The sequence below is a fragment of the Neopsephotus bourkii genome, unplaced genomic scaffold (assembly GCF_033783945.1).
Source record: "Neopsephotus bourkii isolate Nb327-2 ecotype Australia unplaced genomic scaffold, CSIRO-AGI_Nbou_v1 NB_1279, whole genome shotgun sequence".
Taxonomy (NCBI): Eukaryota; Metazoa; Chordata; class Aves; order Psittaciformes; family Psittacidae; genus Neopsephotus; species Neopsephotus bourkii.
The window spans coordinates 5,434,497-5,455,730 of NW_026901764.1; the positions used below are offsets into that span (position 1 = coordinate 5,434,497).

The following is a 21,234-nucleotide window of genomic DNA, read 5'->3' on the forward strand; positions in this document are numbered from 1 at the left end:
TATTTCCAGTCACAGGCTCAATATCTGGCTTCAAAAGATTAATAGAAATTATTAAAGCCAGACAGCTGATGTTCAAAGGGTTTTATCACTGATAAGCACAAGTGGTCTATATACAGTATTTCCCTCTTTCTCTCTCAGTTAATCTTTATAGCACCAAGATACTGTAACATTCTCCCTTACCAATTTCTGTTTGTACCAAATAAAGCTTTTATTCTTGCCTGTAGGCAGGGTAAGCATTTGCTGTTTACAGGTGGTATGTGGAGAAAAGATGGGCCTGGTATTTTTTGTGTCACAGGAACATGTGGTAGAAAACAGTATTTCTATTGGAAAAAAAGTACTACTTCCTTGTACATGAACTAATTCTGAATGAATAGGAAAACGATCATCTGGGAAGGCAAGAGTTGGTGTAGCAGCAGATAATCCTTGTGAAGGTATTTGCTTAGTTTATGGAGAGCTCTCTAACAGAGAGAAGACTTTTTTTCTGTTACCCTAAACCTGGCCCCATATTTCCTTGCAGAAACAGTTTCCAAACCCCAGAGGAACCCCGTATCACTGTACAGTAGATTCAAGCCAAACAACATTTGGTTTTGCTCAGCTAAAGTACATAGCTACAAGTATTTAGTTTCCAAACTGTGAAGTGTATCCATAGCTTTCAGATGAGAAAGAATATTCAGATTATAAACTCAATACTGTTTCACATCAGCAGACCCCATTTGTATAACCCATTAGGCTTCAGTCAGAAAGTAATATAGAACACACACATAGGCTAACTAAACATACATCTAGCATTTGCCCAAATACCCAAATACCTATTTAAAACAAAAGTAATAATAAACAAAATTCCCCAGTCATGCAGTGCTCAGTAAATGTAACTACTGCGTGCTGAACTTCTCGGGTGGGCACTGCCACATGCTTAATGAGAGACAGAAACGGTGTCTACTAAGAATATGTTAGTACATCAGTCCTGTCTCGTGTTTCTATGAGGCCAGAGCAAGCTACCTGTTGTTGAGAAGGATGTTGTAAAATAAGCTAACTTTTCAAGAGGAAATGAATGCACCTACACACACGCACACACACACACACAAAGTCACACCTTTTTTTTGTTTGTTTTGAAAGACTCTTTTCTACTAAAAATGATGAATCCTAATAGCCTGTTTAAATGGTATGCCAGTGCAAGGAATTTGTCCCCTAACCTTCAGAATAGCTGAATATTGCTGAGAGACCTAAATCTTTGTATGGTTATATCAGGATGCATCACACCCATGTAAGCTGTGTAAAGAAAAGTTGAACATTTCTTGCTACTGCTGCTTTCTGGCAACACTTCTTAATTCAGCCATCCCTTCCTTCTTTAGGAGGCACAAAGAGGGGCTGTCAAAAGTGTGCAGTTAAGAACGAAGAAAAAACATTTTCATGCGATGATGGAATCTTAGTACCACAAACATTTAAATGGAAAATGTCTATTTTCTTAGAAAGGTTATGATGGAAAACATGATTTTATGCCCCCCCCCCATCATGAGTGGTATTTGCTATTTCTTGATATTCCTTTCGTTCTGTCTTATAAATTTCTATTTATATATGTCTCTTAAAAAAAAGTTCTGGTTTTCACACAAAACCATCTGCAATTGAGTTTTAGAAGATATATATACTACTGTATCACATTATTTATATTATCTGTTTTATTCTAATCAGTTCTTAGCAACCATACTGTCAGTCACTGCAGTTAAACACAGATGCACAAAATAAATATTTTGATTCTATGTGCTGGTTTGTTTGTTTTTTTTAATGAGAAGGTCATTGTTTTAAGCACCAATTACCAAGAAACAGTCTAATATGGTTATTCTAAAGCAAGCATACATGTGCTCACTGCGCTTGGACTGGAATTAACTAGGTCAGACTAACCAACTTTGGGTGTAGTTGGAATATGGAGAAGTCCTGTCTCTCCAGCCACAGAAGGCGACGCTCTCTGAGATGCTAGTAAAAAAAGCCCTACTTTCTCCTTAAAATAGTAGTGATATTGGAAAGATTTTTCCTAACACCAGCATTGCCAGCTCTTTGTATTTCGTAACTTCACTGTCTTGAAACTATGTAATTACTCTGTTTTTGCTTCTTTTTTTCTTTTTTCCCAATCCAGTCACTTTTATCTCAGCTTTATTCAAACAAAATTCTCAGTGCAGCCACAATGACAGATCAAACTTGGCCTAAGTTGTATGCAAATGTGTTTGCTATTTGAGTAGCACATTCAGAGAGCTTTAAATTCTAGAAAAATCAGGCCTTGCCATATCTCCTAGGCAGACTGAAAAATATGACTGACTGCAAACATCTGCATTCTGAATGTCTAAAATGTGGTTTTGGCATTGCAATTCGAGTGAACACAAGTGAAACTGAATAAAAAAATCACAGATAAGGCCAACTGTGTGATGTCAGTGCTCCTGTGCACAAGCATCTCGGCCCTGGCTGGCACTGAGAATGCTGACCTAAAAAGTCAGGATGATTTCAAGGAGGGGGAATGCAAATCTTTCTACTCCTCCTGCCACTCAGTGCCTCACATGTTGCTCTGATAGGATGTTACCATAGTGTCAAGATTTTTCCAAACACTTGAGCACTCTTATCAAAATCCATCATCAAAATTGAAATTATCTGTCCCTGGCATCACTTCTCGAAGATGCATCCCATCAGATAGCACAGGTTATTAAAAATAAAAACGGAAGAGAACACTATTCCTTGCGGAAGCTGTTAGGTCCTTCTCCCTGCTTCTTCCTGAAAGGTGTGGAAAAAAAAGCAAGACAGGCCAATGTTCACCTGATTTTTCAGCAGCACAATTTTCACAGGCTCATTGCTCACTGAGTAGCATCAGCTCAGTGCTGCTACAGCTTACAGCCATCAATCACAGCTAATATCAGCATATTTGAAAGACAGAATAATCCCACACAACAGTCATGCAGGAGCATGACTGGCTACAAAGCTAGCTGCAGAAACCACATGGAGTCCTGGAGGCTATCAAGTTGAGTGTAAGTCAGAAGTAGACTTTTTAATTGCAGCTGTGAAGGCTAACTTCACACATTCATGGAAGTGGAGGAAGCAAGTCCAGAGGAATGATTAGTCTCTTCTTGGCACTTGTGAGGTGTCATCTGGAATAATGGATTCAGTTTTGGACTCCCTGTACAGGAAAGACTGACAGGAGACAGTCCAGCTTTGAACCACCAAGATAATTAGGGGGCTGTAGGCATGGTGTATGAGAAGAGAGGAAGGGCTGAGTTATTTCAGCCTGGAAAGAAGCAGCTCAGCTTTCTTTTGTGTCTAGGAGGGGAGCTAAATGTTGTCTTCAGATAATAGGTGGCTGTAGAGAAGGTGAAAGCATCTTCTCTGTAAGAGGGGTGCATAGTGAAAGGATGGGTGAAATAGTTGCAAAATGAAGCAAGGGAAATTCTAATCATATATATAAAGAAACAATCTTTCCAGTAAGGGTGGTAAAGACTGGAACAGGTTTCCCAGAGAGCCAGTGGAATTTGCATTCTTGGAAATATTCAGAACTTGGCTGGACAGGGCCCTGAGCAGCTGGATTTAAATTTGAAGCCAGTAATGTGTTGATTAGCAGGTTGGACTGCAGACATCCAGACATTGCTTCCAACCTAAATTGTTCTCTGAGTCTATGAAGCTCAAGTAGTCTGCTACAGCATGAGTCTTCTACACCCTGTGACAGAGAAACCCTCAGGGAGACTTAAACTGTATGATTTCTCTTAGGAATAAAGAGCTGTCTTACTGACCATCTTCAGGAGACAAGGAGCTGGAAGCACTGCAGAGAAAAAGGTATGTTGAGATACTGCGTCTCATATGATCTTACGTTGTGCAGACCCAGTGTCAGCACGAAGGGGCCAACTTCAGCAATTCTGCAAAGCTGATACAGCTTGGAGTGGGGGAATTTCTCTCTGCATGGTTCCTTGCTAGTCAGACTCAGTGCAAAAGGCATAATTTGGCCTGTCTGTGAGAGCCTGGGAATTAAGTTAACTTGCATCTGTATTGAGTGGCTGAGGGCAGTATTACAGCTAACATGGACAGGCATTCTTTAGAGCAGTTGAAAGCAATTACATTTCAGCACTGCCTTCACTAAAACCCCAGCAATCTCTCTTCTCCTTCCTACCCTGCCCTCAGTGGGAATATCTGATTCTAGCCTTTTCTCTCAAATTCCATGTAGCTCCTCTTTCTTGATGCTAGAAGACAGCCTTTCACACAACAGCAAAGATTTACAAAGTGGATACAGGCACCATTGTTTCATGTGTTCCATGGCAACTATTTAGCACCCTAAGTTTGCAAAAATCCAAATGATGTTTCTGTCCTTTATTAATGGTACTTTCCATCTGTTTACAAAGAGCATCCTGCTGCTTCTTTGTTACAGGCTGTACCCTGCCAGTGCAGCCAGCCCCACAGGAGGAGCTCACAATGGGATGCTTTGTAATTCACTTGCGAAGGGAAAAGCACAGTCCCAGTGAAAGCCTGCAGGTGCACAGAATCTAAGCCACTGTGTTGGACGGGGCTTTGAGCAACCTAGTTTAGTGGAAGGTGTCCCTGCCGACGGCAGGGAGGTTGGAATTGGATGATCTTTAAGATCCTTTCCAACCCAAATCCTTCTATGATTCTATGATTCACATAAGCCCTATTCTGAATATATTACTGCCTTCTCTGCAGTAATTTCAGTGGGGGTTGTGGGTTTGTATGGAACACAGTACAAGGCCCAGTGCTGCTCAGTGCATGCTGCTCTACCTTAGGGTTTCTTTTCAGTCTTTATCCCTGAATATGGGCTTGAACTTTGAATTGCCAGTTAGAATTGTTCCTAGTAGAAACTTTCTGTAGGAGATTCTATCCACATTTATTCTGTTTTAGATGATAAAATAATATGGATACAGGAATTACAGCATTTGGAATTAAGGCTAAAGTGAAAATATTATGTTTCTTTTAACAAGCTTATCAAAGCTGTTCTGGCATTTTCCATTTACAAAGGCAACGATAAGTGTCAGCATACTTGGGAGCACCACAGGGCTGGACAGCCCTACTGCTTTCTGCAGTCTCACAGAGCTTTTTTAGCAATTGGCTTACAGGAGATAAATGTTCAATGGCTAAGACAAGTGAGAGGAAGCACAGGAAGTCCTAATGAGATCCAGAACCACTGTTACCTCAGTAATGTGCTGGCATTCAGCTCAAACTGTTAGCAGGATGTAGATTTTTTGCTGAATTTATAATTCCAACCTTAGGGATGCTATTTGCTGTGCAAATCAGAATGAAAAGAAGCAGCTACAAGAGGTAGGGTAACATAAAGGTCTCTGTTATTTACTGTGCTTGAGCAGGGAGGTTGGACTAGATGACCCTCAGTGGTTCCCCCAACCTCAACCATTCTGTGATTCTGTGATGTTACTGCAAATAAAGATGTGGGGAAAGTATGAGCGGTGTAGTCCTCAAAGATGTGATCTTCATGGATCCATATGCAGGCATTCACCCCCCAAAGTGACAACGCTGTGGTACTGATGTTTCTCTTTCATGTGGCTAAGTGCTTTTGGAGCTCTATTGCAAGCTATAGAGCCTCACAAAGAAATTAATGAGGAGGTTTAATGTAGGGAAATTTCTGCAACTGGGCAGGAAATGGTTCTGATTGTTTAATTATGTCATTTGGTGGAATCCTGTCCATTCTGGGTCTCTAAAATTCCATGCCCCTTCCCATGAGAAAAGAAAGATCCCCAAGATCCAGAGCTTTCTGCCTCACATCCTTCTCCAGAGGAGAACAAGCAATAGCAGAGGTGAGAAGATGAGGTGTCATTTCTCAAGGAAAGCAGAATTAAGCAGATTAAGCTTTTCCTCACCAGTTAGTGAGACACATGGCACATTGTCTCCTGGAGTTACAGATTTGTGTCTGAAATCAAAGGTGTTCTTTCTACTTGGTCCATAGGTGTTCAGCAGTTTTTCTCACAGGAAGGGGAAACAGCCACATAGAGAGCTTAACACTCCTTTGTATGTCAGCACAGAAGGTGATCATACTTTGAATGCGGCTTTTCATTGTGGAGTCTAAAATTTCATGGTATTTGGAGTCATAGCTTGCAGAACATTTAATAGCCACCATGCCTAAGGTACATTATGTTTACTAAGCTACTTGATTATTAGGAATCTAGGATGTCAAGATATATATTATGACATACTTAGAAAAGGTTTAAAATCAGGTTAGTCATGTGCTTTACTATTATCAAAACTACATGAAAGGAGAAAGCTCCATCTCGTAATGATGCCAGCTTGTATCTTGCAGCACATACATCTTTACTTCTAGATCCATTATAAAGAAAGGGAAAGGACAGAAATATAAAATTAATTGCTTCTATAATTTGAAAGTGCTGTTCATAGGTTGGCTGATGCCAACCTCATGATGTTTAACCATGCCAAGTGCAAGGTCCTACACCGGGGTCAGAGCAATCCCAGGCACAGATACAGGCTGGGCAGAGAAGAGATTCAGAGCAGCCCTGTGCAGAAGGGCTTGGGGGTGCTGGTCAATGAGAAAATGAACATGAGCCAGCAGTGTGCGTTTGCAGCCCAGAAAACCAACCGTATCCTGGGCTGCATCAAAAGGAGCGTGACCAGCAGGTCGAAGGAGGTGATCCTGCCCCTCTACTCTGCTCTTGTGAGACCTCACTTGAAGTATTGTGTGCAGTTCTGATGTCCTCAACATAAAAAGGACATGGAACTGTTGGAACAAGTCCAGAGGAGGGCCATGAGAATGATCAGTGACTGGAGCACCTCCCATACGAAGATAGGCTGAGAAAGTTGGGGCTGTTCAGCCTGGAGAAGAGAAGGTTGCGTGGAGACCTCATAGCAGCCTTCCAGTATCTGAAGGGGGCCTATAGGGATGCTGGGGATGGACTGTTCATTAGGGACTGTAGTGATAGGACAAGGGGTAATGGGTTAAAACTTAAACAGGGGAAGTTTAGATTGGATATAAGGAGAAAATTCTTTCCTGTTAGGGTGGTGAGGCACTGGAATAGGTTTTCCAGGGAGGTTGTGAATGCTCCATCCCTGTCAGTGTTCAAGGCTAGGTTGGACGAGGCCTTGGGTAATATGGTTTAGAGCGAGGTGTCACTGCCCATAGCAGCAAGGTTGGAACTTGATGATCTTAAGGTCCTTTCCAACCCTAACTATTCTATGATTCTATGAATTTTGACCAGTTTTAAATTCAAGCACCCTCACAAAACCTGACACATTTCCACAAATCTTTCCATACCATGCAGAGATATAAATTTTACATTTCAGGTTCTACACCCCAGGACCTCAAACAAGTCCTGCAAGACGCAGTGTGTTTCCTACTCTAAAACCTGAATACCAGAAAGTTCCGTGACTTTTTCCTATTTTGACTTTGCACAAATCCCAGCAAGATCAAGGCCTCTCAGCAAGACTTACTTTTACATGCAGCACCTCTCCATCACCTCCACAATACCGTACAGACTCAGCTAGCTCAGATGTCTCTGCACCACTCCATAGCACAGAAATGCCACGGAATGCCTAATGGTGCTATGGTTAAACAGCGAACAGTGCACTGCTTTTCTCAGTAAGGCTTTGTGCAGGCACAGACACTCACTCACTGCAGAATCCAACCCTGGTCATTCATTTTTGCCTGCACCAGAAATTTTCCCAGAACATGAGAGCTGAAGTGGTATCAATAAATTGTGTGAAAAACATGCACTTTTTAAGATCCAAAAGGATTTTAAACGGTTTGCTTAATTTTGATTGAGCTAACCAAACAGATGAAGTTTCATACCATGCCAGCCTAGAAACATACGATCCATCTCTGACTAGCAAATCTTTTTTTTAATGAGGAAAATTTTGAAAGAAAATCAGAAACTTTTCACTAAGGAGGTACAGAAATAAAACATGATTTTTTTACCCCTCTGCTTTTTTCCCCCTTTTTTGTGCCAAAGCCATTTAGTCATATCTAGGCTAAATTCACACAGAATACCAGACTGAGGCTTTTGGTGTGATCTTCAACTAAAAAGTTTCACTTAGCCTTTGACTATTGCTCTAGTTATTTTACATATAAGCCACTAGGTATCTGTTCCTCCCCCTTCTGAGATTTAAGTCCTTCTTTAATGTTAGTTGTCTAATGTCCTCAAGAAAGAATTCTGGTTAGAAGCATGGAATTTCAATTAAGAGAACGGTTGTATTTCTTAGGACTGCTGGTTAAAGCTACAGGGCTGTAGAAAGCATTTCATGCTTTCATCAATCACAGACCAGAAATGAAGGACACAACTTCCTGAACGCCCTGAACAGTTCTTACTGTAGAGTAGCATTTCTATCTCAGCATTCCCTGGTAAGGAATTACTTTATCTGTTATACAAGTTGTGAAGTATATTGACCATACAGGGTCCACTATTCTTTTTACAATTTAGTTTTTAACTGAGAAAAATACCAAGCACTAATGATCACTTCAGTAGTAATAGCAGAACGCATTCACTTACCCTATGATGATGCAGGAGATGGCAGTTCCCAAAAAGGCGTACGTTAAAATTGATCCTAAGTTACGAAAAAAATGCCTCTGGGGAGGAAAGTTTGAAAACAGTGATTTGTAATACAGTCAGTAAAAGAACATTCAGACCAAGCTGAAACACTGCATCTAGAAGTGACACTTCTTAAAACCCCTATCTCAATCATAAGATGAAACAATATAGGCTACATCTTGTGTTTTTTAAATACAATTTGATTAATTTTTTGCCTGAATGGAATACCATCAAAATTTTCTCTTTTATGTGTCTGGTCGAATGCTTCAGGATCATAACAGAAGTTCACATTGAAAGTATCTGATGCAAATACTATCATAACCCATCCCTTGAACAAACAAAGCCCTGATGATGCATTATATAAAAAACAGGTAGGCTGCTGCCTACATGCAGTGTCACCAGCTTCAAAGTGGTTTCTTCTGAAAAGAGGAATGCTGAAGTGTACAGTCAAACCTTTGTAAAAGTGCAGAAAGGGAGAAGAATGAGGTCTGGGCATCTTTCATTTTCTTCCATTCCTGTCAAGTTCTTCCCATGCAATGTAATTGTTAACTGACTCTTTTCTCTGTCATTGGCCTGGTAGGTATAGAAAGTAGCAGTCACGTTCAGTCACTTTTGTAATAAAGAGACACATACCTTCTTTAAACTATATCCAGCATGAAATATAATGGGTGGCAGCAAAATATTGAAGAAGATGGAAGGATCAAATGTCATCTGCCAGAAAGGATGAGAGAGAGAGTAAGGACAAACAAAGTAGCGTTTAATTTGATAGAATAGGTTTTAATTGTAACTTCTGATCAGGATGTGATGTGACTTGTTAAACTATAATTGTATCATCAGTTCTGCTGATTATACAGTTACAAAACCTGCCAGCACAGGTTTCTGTGTCCTAAAGTTTCTCAGTAAATCTGCTGACTGCTTCTGTATCATCATTTCCTGTATACATTTCTTGTATTTTACAAGATGTAACACATCTTGTAAAATACAAGACTTTTCTTTCAGATTTTGATTTGAGGGTTTTGTGATGGCCTTAATTATTACCAGCTCAACTATTTTATCAGGAACATCCTCAGATACTTGCTGTTTTTTCTATTTCGATGTGTGCAGACATTTTAGGTCATATTGTCATGGAAATGAAACTGGAATTTGTTTCTGGTGACAGTTATCTATATCTGTGTTACTGAAGATCCATTATATCAGTGTGTTATGAAACCTGAGAGGCACTGACACTGTCCTATTGCCTACAAATCATGTATCTGTTTTGTAGGCAAATGGGGATTCCTTATATTCTCTATAAGTTAAGGACTAGTTTCAGCCGTGCAAAGACTAACAGGATTTTCTGCAGACATTGCTAAGGTGCTGCTTGCTTTCAGAACTGAAGGTATGCTACCAGGTTAGTTTCTTCATGGTTCCTGTTCCACACCACTGGCTGGCAAAGCAGCAGGTACCACTTCGTCCTCTGTTACACAGCCTGTTACACTCATATGCCTATGTAATGACAACCCCATCCATGTGAAACGCATTTTTTTTCCTAGAACAGCCAAAAACACTTTATAAAATACCCATTAAAATGTTTAAAGTAGTGCTAGAATAAGGATGGTGTTAGGCAAAGCAAAAAGTTCTTATTCCAGCTGTTGTTAGTACAGTTCATATTTGCCTTCACCTTCAGGCACAGGGAGAGACCAAGGACAATATTCAGTCACTGCAAGTCATTACGAATAGCTTCCAGTAAAATAGAATCCTATTTCAAATCCCAGTATTTCTGGAGGAAAACATATTTTAATAAGAATGTGTACAGTAGACTGTTCTGTCAGTGGGCTATATTATGCCAGTAATTTTAAAAGAGACAAGATGTAATTAACACAAAGGCTTGCAGCTCCTTTGTTCAAATAAAGTGGTATTTTAAGGCTATTTAAGTATTCCAGATGAATTATTTAGCTTCAGAAGAGTAAGACTTGCCTACAAAATCACTTCTGTCTTCTTACTAGCAGATAGCTCGATTTGATAAACAGGAAGTGAGAGCTCAGCCTTTTGTCCCATTCTGCTGACTTTGAATTATAAAGTTGAAAAAAAATAGCTGGCAAATAATGTGCCAGCAATTTTAGCTATGCTGGTAACTTCATTGAAAACATGTCAGAAAAAGGATTTTCTTCACTTGTGAACTAACAGTCTCAACCTCGGAATTAATTCAGCAAATATGTTAAAACAGTTTTTCTGCAGGCATCAAAAATCCTGACTGCATGTTTTATTATTCAAAACCGTGTTCCAAAGAATACACATTTGTAAGGCATGGCACAGTCTGTTCTTTCTGATAAATGCACTTTGTAAACTCTTAAATGGAGGTCAGAAGGGAATTACAGTTGCACAAAAACCAGAGCATGGTGTCACCATGTTTTCTGTTTTTTATGTTAGTGCTTTTGCCAGTCAGGAAGGTTGCCAAGCTTTGTTACTGTCTCCTAAACACTGCTGAGTTCCTCCCTCTTTCCTTTTTTATGTATTTTCTTTTTAAGAAGGCATTTGCAAGATAATTGTGAAGGAAAAATGACTGAATATCCAAGCAGGCTGAGGCCTCTCCAGTAATACAGAGAAACACAAAATTCACAGTTGAGACTATGGAAGAAAGATTGGGAAATTCCTTGTAAGAGCAAGGAAGTAAGAGCAACTTCTGGGTAATTTAGTGCTCCTTTCTCGTAATACAAGTCAGCTTCAGTATACCAGGTCTGATGAAGATGTTTAAATGCAATGAATTAGTACATGTGCCTTGGAAACTAAACACACTTTGACTAGTACAAACCTCTTGCAACCATCTAACAGGAAAAAGGATGAAGAATCAGCAAAACCTGAGGAGTCTGACTGCCACAGTGTTCCTGTTTCCACCCACCACACCTCTAATAGTGCTCTAATAGTCCTTGACAAGCTAGTTCTTTCTGAGAATGCAGTAAGGACAGACAGGCATATGACAGTGCTGCCTCAGCAACGGATCTGAGCAGATGGTTAAGCCCTAATTCTGCTGAGTCCCCCAGTGTACACTCTAAGCTTAACTTAAAAGTTTTTATAATAATAACCACGATAATACACAGGGACATGCATTACTGTCCTAGATAAACACTAATACTTGGAAAAAAGGAAAATAAGATATCCCAATATTGTAAAAAAAATGCTGGTTAGAAGCTTCATATGAATATATGACGTCTTTGAGCATAAAATCCATGTTTTAATAGTCCCTCTGCACTCCTGAATTCTTTAAATTGATGCTATTTTAAAAGAGAGTGTTACAAGAAGTAAATATTGCAAGGTGAGAAAATAGTATAACTACAAAGTGAACTATTTGAATTGTTATATACTGAAAACAAAAAATACCATGACATGCAAAAGACTGTAGACTACCTCCCACACTTCCCTTTTTGCATCCAGCATGAATTGCCCCAGTGCTGTCTTCTCATGCTGGGGGCATAGCCAGTGAAATCCCTGCTGAGGACCATGCAGTAATGAATGAATGTACGAGAACTCTGTAAAGCATTTAAATGTTATAAAATCCCCCACTTATCTGTGGAGCTTTACATATACACAAGTTCGTATTTTTGTAAAATGTTTAAAGTTTGCAGTTACTTCTGCTGTATACAGGAGGCAATCCTCCCTTGCATTGTGCTGCAGATGAAGTCACTTTTAAGACAGAGGACAAATTAAGATATCAGTACTGTTTATAAAGTTTTGATGGCAATGAATCCAAGGTAACAGCTGCACCTGCAAGTGAACTCAGTGTCTGCAGTAGTGGGACTGTCAACTGAAAGAGTTTAGCCAACTAACTATTCTGCAAGCAGTCAGTTGTATGCTAAATGATGGGCAGGTTTCTACAGCACCTTATTTCCGTTCCTGTTCTCTTTCCTCACCCTTCTCACCCTAAATATAGAATAGCCTCTCTCTCTCTTGCATTTTAGCTTGAAACTTGTCTTCCTCTTTCACAGGTGTAAATAAATAACTTACGCAGTTTAGAACAAAAATAATATGGGTTTTACCTTTTGAAGCATTGCATTGCCCTGGTGACCATTGACATTGTGGTGGCTGATCTCTCTTTTGTATTGATATTCATAGACCTGGTTAGTTATATTAATAAGTAGAGTGGATCGCCCAGATTTCAGCTTTTCACATTCATAAACAGTTCCACTTTCAACATCTGAAGTTTTTGTTGCATATTGTATGATTAACCCCATTACAAGACCTGGAGAATAAAAAAATAACAAACCCAAAGAGATTCAGGTAATTTTAAGTATCTGATGATACACAATTACTGATCAAGACAAAAATGAACTCTATTAAAGCTAGGACACCACCTTCTCAGTATTGTCACCGTCAAGGAGGTACACCTCACTCCACACTTCATGGATGACCATAAAATATTCTTCCAAATGGGTAATTTCATTAGGATACAGATGTTTGACATATGCTCAATTGTGCTCCTATTTTTGTAATCCAGTTGCTGGAATCATTCTGATATAGTTAACTGAGTTGCTCATCCACTTAATTTTCAATAGATATTTAGAAAAGGGGGATGCCTGCAGAACTAATGTGTTGTACTGAGCATAAAAAATCTTCTTTGGTTTTGGTGATTTTACAAACTTCATTCATGAGGGCAAAACTGACACAGTATCCTCAGGCACATTCTGCTTTCTGTAGTAGGCTATATATTTTTAAGACTGTATAAACATGGGAAAATAAAAGCAGGGAGAAGGAAAGGAAGATTAAGACTGGGATTAATTTATTTGATTATCTACAGTATAGGACTCTTATCTAAGATAGGTACTTTGGCTCCCTTTACAGTTAACTGAAAGGAAAATACATTTCTGCAATTGTCCTCTGGAAGGTATGTGTCTTTCTATTGGCTCTAGTGGGAGCTTGCTTAAGTTATTTCCACCCTGAGAGACTTGGATTTGGTTTCAAATTTAATTTCCATGTTTATTTTATCTCCTATAAGTCCCATGTATGATGAACAGCTTTACAGCTACTAATTGTGAACACATTCATCAAATGCTAATAATACTGAGATTGGTAAAAGACATCTAAACATCTAGATAGATAAAGTTACTAATGAGGGATAAGAAAAAAATAAATTACAGGAAATAGCTGATATGCATCTGAAAAATACTATGCCAAAATTTAAGCTTTATCAAGCAATGAGATACCATGGTGATAAAAGTGATCATAAAGGCCTAGAGAGATAAATAGGATGTCTTTGTTATTGTCACATTTTCACATAACAGAGTCTCTCTGAACTGCAGATTTCTATCATACACGTTTGTAGCTTCCGGGACTAATGCTACAAGAGAGTAACAGCTGTATTGCTTGGTTAGTATGCATAAGCATTTGTGCTTGGATTGTATTGATTGTTTAGTATGGGTGGTTTCTTTAAACAGTAAAGTTTAGATAAGCAGTAGAAAATCCCAAGGCCACTTTAGTTATGCAGCAGTTGTGCAAAAAAATCAGACAATGGATCTAGCTGTAGTAAAAGACACATTTCTTCAAAATCTTCGGGGAAAGCATATATGAGAAAAGGGGAGCAAACATTACATGTGCTACTATAAAAAAATGACTTCTACAGTGGTCACCCCCAGATATCCAAAATCATGAGTCAGAACCCAGGAAACCATTAATTAGCTAAACCAGTCAGGGTTTTCATCTTATTTTCATGAGATTTCCTTAGAAGAACCACATCTTTAATTTTCTCATTCTGAGATTTCTTGAATGTGCATTATATTGGTTAGTACAGCATATACTTTGAACCAAATTCTGTTTGATTGTTTTAAAAATGAAAACAAGTATTGTCAGGTATAGTAACGCAGTTGCATTGAATTCAAGAGTAAATTATCTGAACTTGTAGTGTCAAGTTTAGACTAAGAATAGATGGCTGTTCTGTATTCTGAGAAGACAGCTGTGTTCTTCAGCTGTAGTCTCAAGCTGCCTCTGTAGAAATTTTCTGGAATGGAAACAAATGCAAACACTGTAGATCCTAGTCCTCCAAGACAGCTTGTGAGTACAAATAAATCCATTTGCAGAAAAGGAGTCTAAAAAATATGATCCTGGTAGCTGTATAGAAATAAAGAACAACCCTGACTGAGATTTGCAACTGGAATTTGGATTTTCTTCTCCCAGCTTTATATCTTATCCTCTGATGGGCTCCAGAGATGAAATGATAGTGAAAGAATAAGGAAATTGTGAGAGTATCCAGCAGCATATACATATTGGAGGAATTAAATTAGAGAAGATTCTAACAATCTATATTCTCAAGGCATCAACGGGTCTTTGAGGTCCTTGTAGCTCTCAAGGAATCTCTATAATGTATTAAATTTGAACAAAATGTGGATGGGATCCATAGTGATGGGCCGATTCAGAGTCTTCTCAAATGCTCTATAAAAGATTCAAAGACAACTGCTATCACTGAACTGTATTGCAAGAGTCAATATAAGTGATGGGTTTGTATTTTGTCTTCAGTAATAATAAATGTGCCAACCGCCCTACACAAAACCCGCAGTGAGTTAAAAACGTGGGAAGACTGCATTTAATATTTTAGTAGGTGTATCACTTATGGAATGCACTTTCTGCTTTAGATCATTATATAACATTACTTTTGTGGTGGAATTCAGGAGCCCAGATCATATTCTAATAGAAATGATTTATTTTTAAATAGGTGTATAATGTACTTTCTGTTCCCCTACTCCCCCTTCCAAACTGAAGTAATGCTTTTGTAATGTATCTTCTGGAACATTTTTTGTAGTTCAAGAAAAAAACTAAATTGGGAAATGTCATTTGGATGTCTGTACTATGAAAAAAAAAAGACTAATATTTTCTAATGTCCTTGCAACTAGAATTTTGTGGCAGAAAAATTAAACATGAAAATTTTCTCACAAAGTTCTATGGACTCTGGTACATAAAATCATACCTTCTGTACAAATAGTACAGATAATTCTGATTTCATAGTGGCACGCATAGAAAGCCTAGCTTTACCATGGGAGTATAGGAACTCAGCAGTTAAAAACCCCTGGATGTGAGTCAGAAAGGGTACTACATCCATTACTTGATATAACACATAGGTATTATTCCAAGGAACTGATTAGCAGAAATAAAAACAATTCAAATAGTATTACATCAGTTAAGATTGTAGGTAATTATAAATGTAAACTCTGATGCAAGGCAAAACTTGAGTGTACTAGCACAAAGTAGAGCACCTATCTTGTATTCTAGGAGTCCAAATCTGATTACAAATGTTTTCAGCTCAGCTTCCCCTTACTTAACACGCTGTCCTTCAAAACTAGTACCAAGTCTTCATTTAATTCATGTTTTCAGCACATTTAGTTAGGTGCAGCATTGAAAAAGAAAACAGTGTAACCAATGTTGCAGATTTCTTAAAGTCTCAATCATCCCTTGAAGTTACATCTTGCAGCAAAATCTCACTCTACAGCTCAGTCACGTTTAAATGGAAAGCAGCGCAGGTTTTCCAGCTTCAGTGGAAGCTGGATAAAAGCCTTGCATAGAGTATTGGAAGGGATTTCTTAAGTCACTCCTTCCAAACTCCTCAGCTAAACAGGACTGTTCTTTCCTCAGGATTTTACCTAGTCAGCTGTTAGATGCCTTCCTTAGTAACAACACTCAGGGATGCAGTTTTAGCCATTACTTGATTTCATCAAACATTTTAGAATTTCTTCCAGATTTCTTTGTTTGCCTCAAAAATGTTGTTCCTCTCTTCAGCTGCCCACTACACAATGTCAGTTTCTGCCTTGATCGTGATTTTCCCAAGCCCTCTGAATCCTGACAATCTTTCTTCATTATGAATGTTGTAGGCAGGAAGACAATGAAGTACTCTATTTTATTGGGGGCTAGAGATTCCTCTTTTTTCGGCAACTTGTTACATCCATTACTGCCTTTGAGAATTAGGGCTTCTCAGAACACACAATCAGAAGGAAACTACAGTTATTTCAGACAAGAGGCATAATGGATTTAGAAGGTGTAAGAATTTAGAAGGTGTAAGGTTGCCTAATCATTAGAGACCTCCACCAAAGTTTAATCAAGAACCCTGATTGTTCCTCACTTCCAAATGTGCTGCATGGGATCCTCAGAAGAGGCTGCAGAAGGGCTACTCTTGCATCAGCATTCACACTGCCCACCTGCCAGGTGATGAAGGAAAAAGAGTGGTAGACCTTCAATCCCACCCTTGCAATCCCCTCAAAAGTTCCAGAAGGATCTCTAACCATTACAACACAAAGCCATTTCTTGTGAGTGCTACAATGGCTGTGTTCTGTCATTCATCCTTTTAATGTTTTCACTCCAGTCTGATCAAGTAGTCCCACAGAGCAAAACTTTGAAGGCAGGTACATCTTCAATCCGCCTCAAAAATGTGTATTGTATTGGTGGATTGATTTGTAGTGAGGTTTGGGGTTTTTTGTTGTTTATGATTCTGTGAAAGTTTCTTTCTGGCTGCCTGTTGGAGGACTAGCCTCCTAATCAGAGGTAACTGGTGGCACCTGTATGTAGCTCTGACACCTAAATTCTGGGAAGGATGAGAAATCTGGCTACTCAAACCCGGTTTTTCAGTGTGTTAGCTCTGAGTTATTCCTGCACTAGTGTGGAGGGCCATGGCTTATGTATTAATATAGGGAATTTGGCATCTAGTATTTTATGACTGAGGTAACTAATGATCCCAGGCCCTATAGCAGCTGCCTAATAGACACTGAAGTCTTTTATTGTCTAGTCTTAGGGAGGTTTTCTGGGGTCTGGTGTTGAAAGAGGGGCTACCTACTCTTACCTGAGATAAGTGGCATTCAGTTTTCATCACTGCTTGTGTAGATAATCTACCACACTAATTCTGACTGCAGTATTGCACAGCAAATGGTGCCGATAATATATATAAAGGATGCTACTCCTTTTCTGGGTGTCACAAAGTTACTCTTTTATATCCACCACCCTCCTTATCCATAAATTGGGAAGTAAGTAGAGTTTACTATTTTTGGTCTGTTTGTCAAAGCAAGGTTAAAGTGTTCAGGGAAAATTGTTTTCCAAGATACTGGAAAATCAAAGAATGAATGAACAATCAGGTAAGTGTGTATTTTTCTTAATTGTTGTAACTTTTCAGTATGGCTTCAAAACAGAACAATGTGAGTGTTTAAATGCTTTCAAGCTAAGTGCCTTGAAATATATGTATACATATATATGTACACAGGTGGGGTTTTCATTTGTGAAATAATGTGGAGTCCCTGTTGAATTAATTCTGGGTTATGCTAAATGCTTTTGTTTTTTTTCTTACAACCGCAGAAATTTTTTGAATTTAAACATAATTATATTCAGTTATATAGTTATAGTTACGTCATTGCTTTGATTAAAAAAAATAACATCTCAGTTTTAAAATGTAATTTAAAGTTTCTAAAGGGACAGTTTTCCAATATGGGCTTTTTCTAGCTGGAAATATTCAGCCTAAAAATTAATTTATTACAAAACTTTTTTAAACTCATCCTTCTCCTCCCCCCTCCCCTGTTAAAAAACAGACCTTTTCTTTGTTCTGGACTTCAAATAGAACTTTCTATCAGGCTGTTTTTAGTGTTCAGTTTGTGTCTGTTCAGCACTTTGCAGTAGCTGCAAAACTTCTTCCTGTTTTTGTACTTCTGTGGTGTCCTATTCTCCCCCACCCCGATCTTCCTCCTGCTTCTCTTTGTCCTTTCCACTGCTATACACCTAATGGTACACTGTCTTGATAAGGGATGCAGACCCATGCATCACGCTGTGGGCCACAGTCTGCAAATAAATGGCCATATTCTGACACCTGAAGCAAAATTATTGGTTTCTTGTGCTGCTATTCATGCATCTAGGAAATAGCTCAATGGGCTGGAGTAAAGCAACCTGTAGGGCAGAGACCTCTGATTTGTACAAAACAGGTATAAATCAGAATTGTTCTGGTAACGAAGATAAAAACTGAGGGCAGGATTTAGCTCACTGTCAGTGCTTGGTGCCTAAAAAGGACATATAATCAGCTTTTTGGATCCTACAAATCAGCTTTTTTTTTCCCGTGTTTGAAGGTTGCCATAAATATTGCAAGACCAAATAGACAGTTTATTTATGGTCATGAGGAATATTTCCTTTGTTCATGAATGTTTTAGTAATTCAAAAGCTCTGCCTTGATGGAGCACTAATCTCTCAACTGATCAAAATAATATAATGAGCTGTTTAGCCTCATGAAGTGCAGATTATGGTTTGGACAAGCAGCAAAACAACCAAAAGACAGACAAAATTCTAATTAAATTGTGATTTATTTGTGTAATTTTGAATTCCCCTACATTTAATTTCTATTTTGATAGGATTTTGTCTAAATCTTCAACAAATGTCGCCAGCCACACATAGGAAAGAGTGGAATAGTGTAAAGGAAGGTGGTATAGAAGAGTCAGCCATGTAATTACAAAACCTTTATAGTAACTTACAAGCCAATTATAACGAATATATTGCCCAGTGTTTAATGGTTTATCTTTTAAGAGATGCTAATAGAAATGCAACAAGCAAATGTAATTTCAGCTGTGCTCTGTAGCTTGTAACCTGTAAAACTGCTAAACAATAATCTAGGTGATGTCTGAGAATGAAAACCATTGTGTTTAAGCATTGTGTGATGTGTAGTTCTGTCTCAACTGATTCAGTTGAAGCACATTTTCTATGTGCAACAGACTTAAAGATTACAAAATTGGTGTACGATCAAATAACTAGTTTTTCACAACTTTAAAATACATGCAAAACAGATGAGAATGAGCGATCCCACAGAACCAGGTGTTAGGGGCTCAGTGACTGGCTTACTACAAGAGTTTGTTTACTTGCTTTCCTTCAAAGTATCAAGTCACTTGTGAAGATAGTAAATGAACTAAGATGGTGAAATGGCCTGTGTTCTTGAAATTTCACACAGTTAATTTAGCTAACAAAAAAGTTTGAAGGGGATGCAAGGAAAACTAATCTTCAGCTACAGTCCTGTGGAACTGAAATGATCTTAAAATGCTTGATATAGAAAGAACAATGAAACTTTCTCTCAAAATGCAGGGGTTGGTTGACTGTTCTGTAGCAGGCTTGCAGCTGAACCTCCATAGGTGTGCCATGATTAACAAATACTCTTCAGAATATGGAATCTTAACAAAAGCACTTTTGGGTAATACACTGTTAGGGTATATGATGTATGTAGAATAACTTTGAATCAAAATGGGTTGACATTTAGATATGGAATAACTGTGCTGCTGATTTATATGTTCCATTTTGACAGCGTTACCCTCCTCTATGGCACAAGAAATGGCAGTCACGCACTTTTCTCAAAGTGAAACAACAGTAGAGAGAGAATGACAAGAAAAATCACTATACATGTAAGTGTATGCCATTATTAAATTAGTAAGTCCTTTTATCAGTGGACAATGCAGAAAGTTCTACATGAAAGTGATAACAATATTGCAAAATTTCATTAAAGAAGATTAGAACTAGACAGGGAAACTGAAATTACAGTACAATGACAGCATTCAGAGATTTGAGTGAGGAATTCTTCGTGGTGTGTCTTTCAAAGGCACAGGGAAAGGGCATAAGAAAAATCTCAAGATCATTTAAACTTTATCAGACAACCTGTGTGTATCCACAAGGCTCCTTAGTCTAACACCTTTATATGTTATGCAAAACAAACAGGGAAAATAAGCAGATTATATAGTCTGTTTCACTGAGGGCATTTCATTCTTTTGAAAACCATAAACTCCTTAATTCCCAAAGTGTCAAAGCTGTTTGAAAAAAGTGAACTCCCTAACTTCTGAAGTGAGCTGTCTGCCCATAGAGAAACATAACATGCACATCGTGAAGACAACCAGCTCATGATAGTCACTGCCTTAAAAAGTCAGCCTCTAGCTACTTTATGAGAGATGCTGTTATATTAGTATTTTAGTGTACAGTTATGGAGCTGATGACACTTCATTCAGCACATTTTCTGAGCTTTGTCAGCACTTGATCTCCAATGCCTGATCATAAATATGCAAGTAGCCCCATATTAAGCTGGCACTTGAATTTATACTCACCGTAGAGCATAGCTCCTCCAGTTTCATGCAGAAAGCGGAATCGATGGTTTTTAAACAACCAAATCGTTAATATTGTAAGAATGAGAAGAAAGTTAAAGACTAGCAGCTCCACAGCTCCCTGATGATAAAACTGATCTTCATCTTTCACTGATACGTATTTCTTCAACTTCTCCATTGCATTCCCTTTGTGGTTGTGGGAAATATGTGCAAAATAAAAGAAGAAAAAAAAAAATCACAGGAAGGAAAGTATTATTGCCTTGGGTACAAAACGTCCAGATACTACAGAAATTCACAGCAAGCACATCTGTTTCATTTGCAGCCTCATGGTAAAGTGCCCCAGCTCAGAATTCAGAGGGATTCTAGTTACAGCTTCCTGTTTCTCTCTTAAAGCTGCCCTGTCTCATTTTGAATGTTACAGTTGTGTAGCCCGGCTGCGCTTGCTCTGGCTGTAGATGTACAAATCACCTCCAGGGTTCAGGCTCTGTCAGCCTCTAAAATTCTGTTGTAAAACTTAGTCTGCGTTCACAGTGTTTGTTCCTGTAGTTTACAGCATAAATCCCAATTTTTTATGAATCCTAAATGAATCCTAAAAATCATATTGTCTTGATAGTTTCAGATAGAAAAATGAGATTAAAAGAACAGTATAGCAACCT

At 38.5% G+C, this 21,234-nt stretch overlaps 1 protein-coding gene across 5 annotated transcripts in view; it reads right to left on the reverse strand.

Annotated features, from left to right (window-relative positions):
• The window catches only part of SLC9A9 (solute carrier family 9 member A9), a 199,422-nt gene extending 178,470 nt beyond the window's left edge, over positions 1-20,952 (reverse strand). Inside the window, exons 1-4 of one of the 5 annotated variants that reach the window (XM_061365290.1) lie at positions 20,582-20,952; positions 12,536-12,738; positions 9,156-9,233; positions 8,484-8,560 (exon numbers count right to left, since the gene is read on the reverse strand). In XM_061365290.1, coding sequence (XP_061221274.1) covers positions 8,484-8,560; positions 9,156-9,233; positions 12,536-12,738; positions 20,582-20,756 — 533 coding nt within the window. In that variant the 5' untranslated portion in view covers positions 20,757-20,952. The remainder of the gene's footprint in view (positions 1-8,483; positions 8,561-9,155; positions 9,234-12,535; positions 12,739-20,581) is intronic. The other 4 variants (XM_061365287.1, XM_061365288.1, XM_061365289.1 and 1 more) reach the window with 4 other exon arrangements.
• Positions 20,953-21,234: the final 282 nt, after the last annotated feature.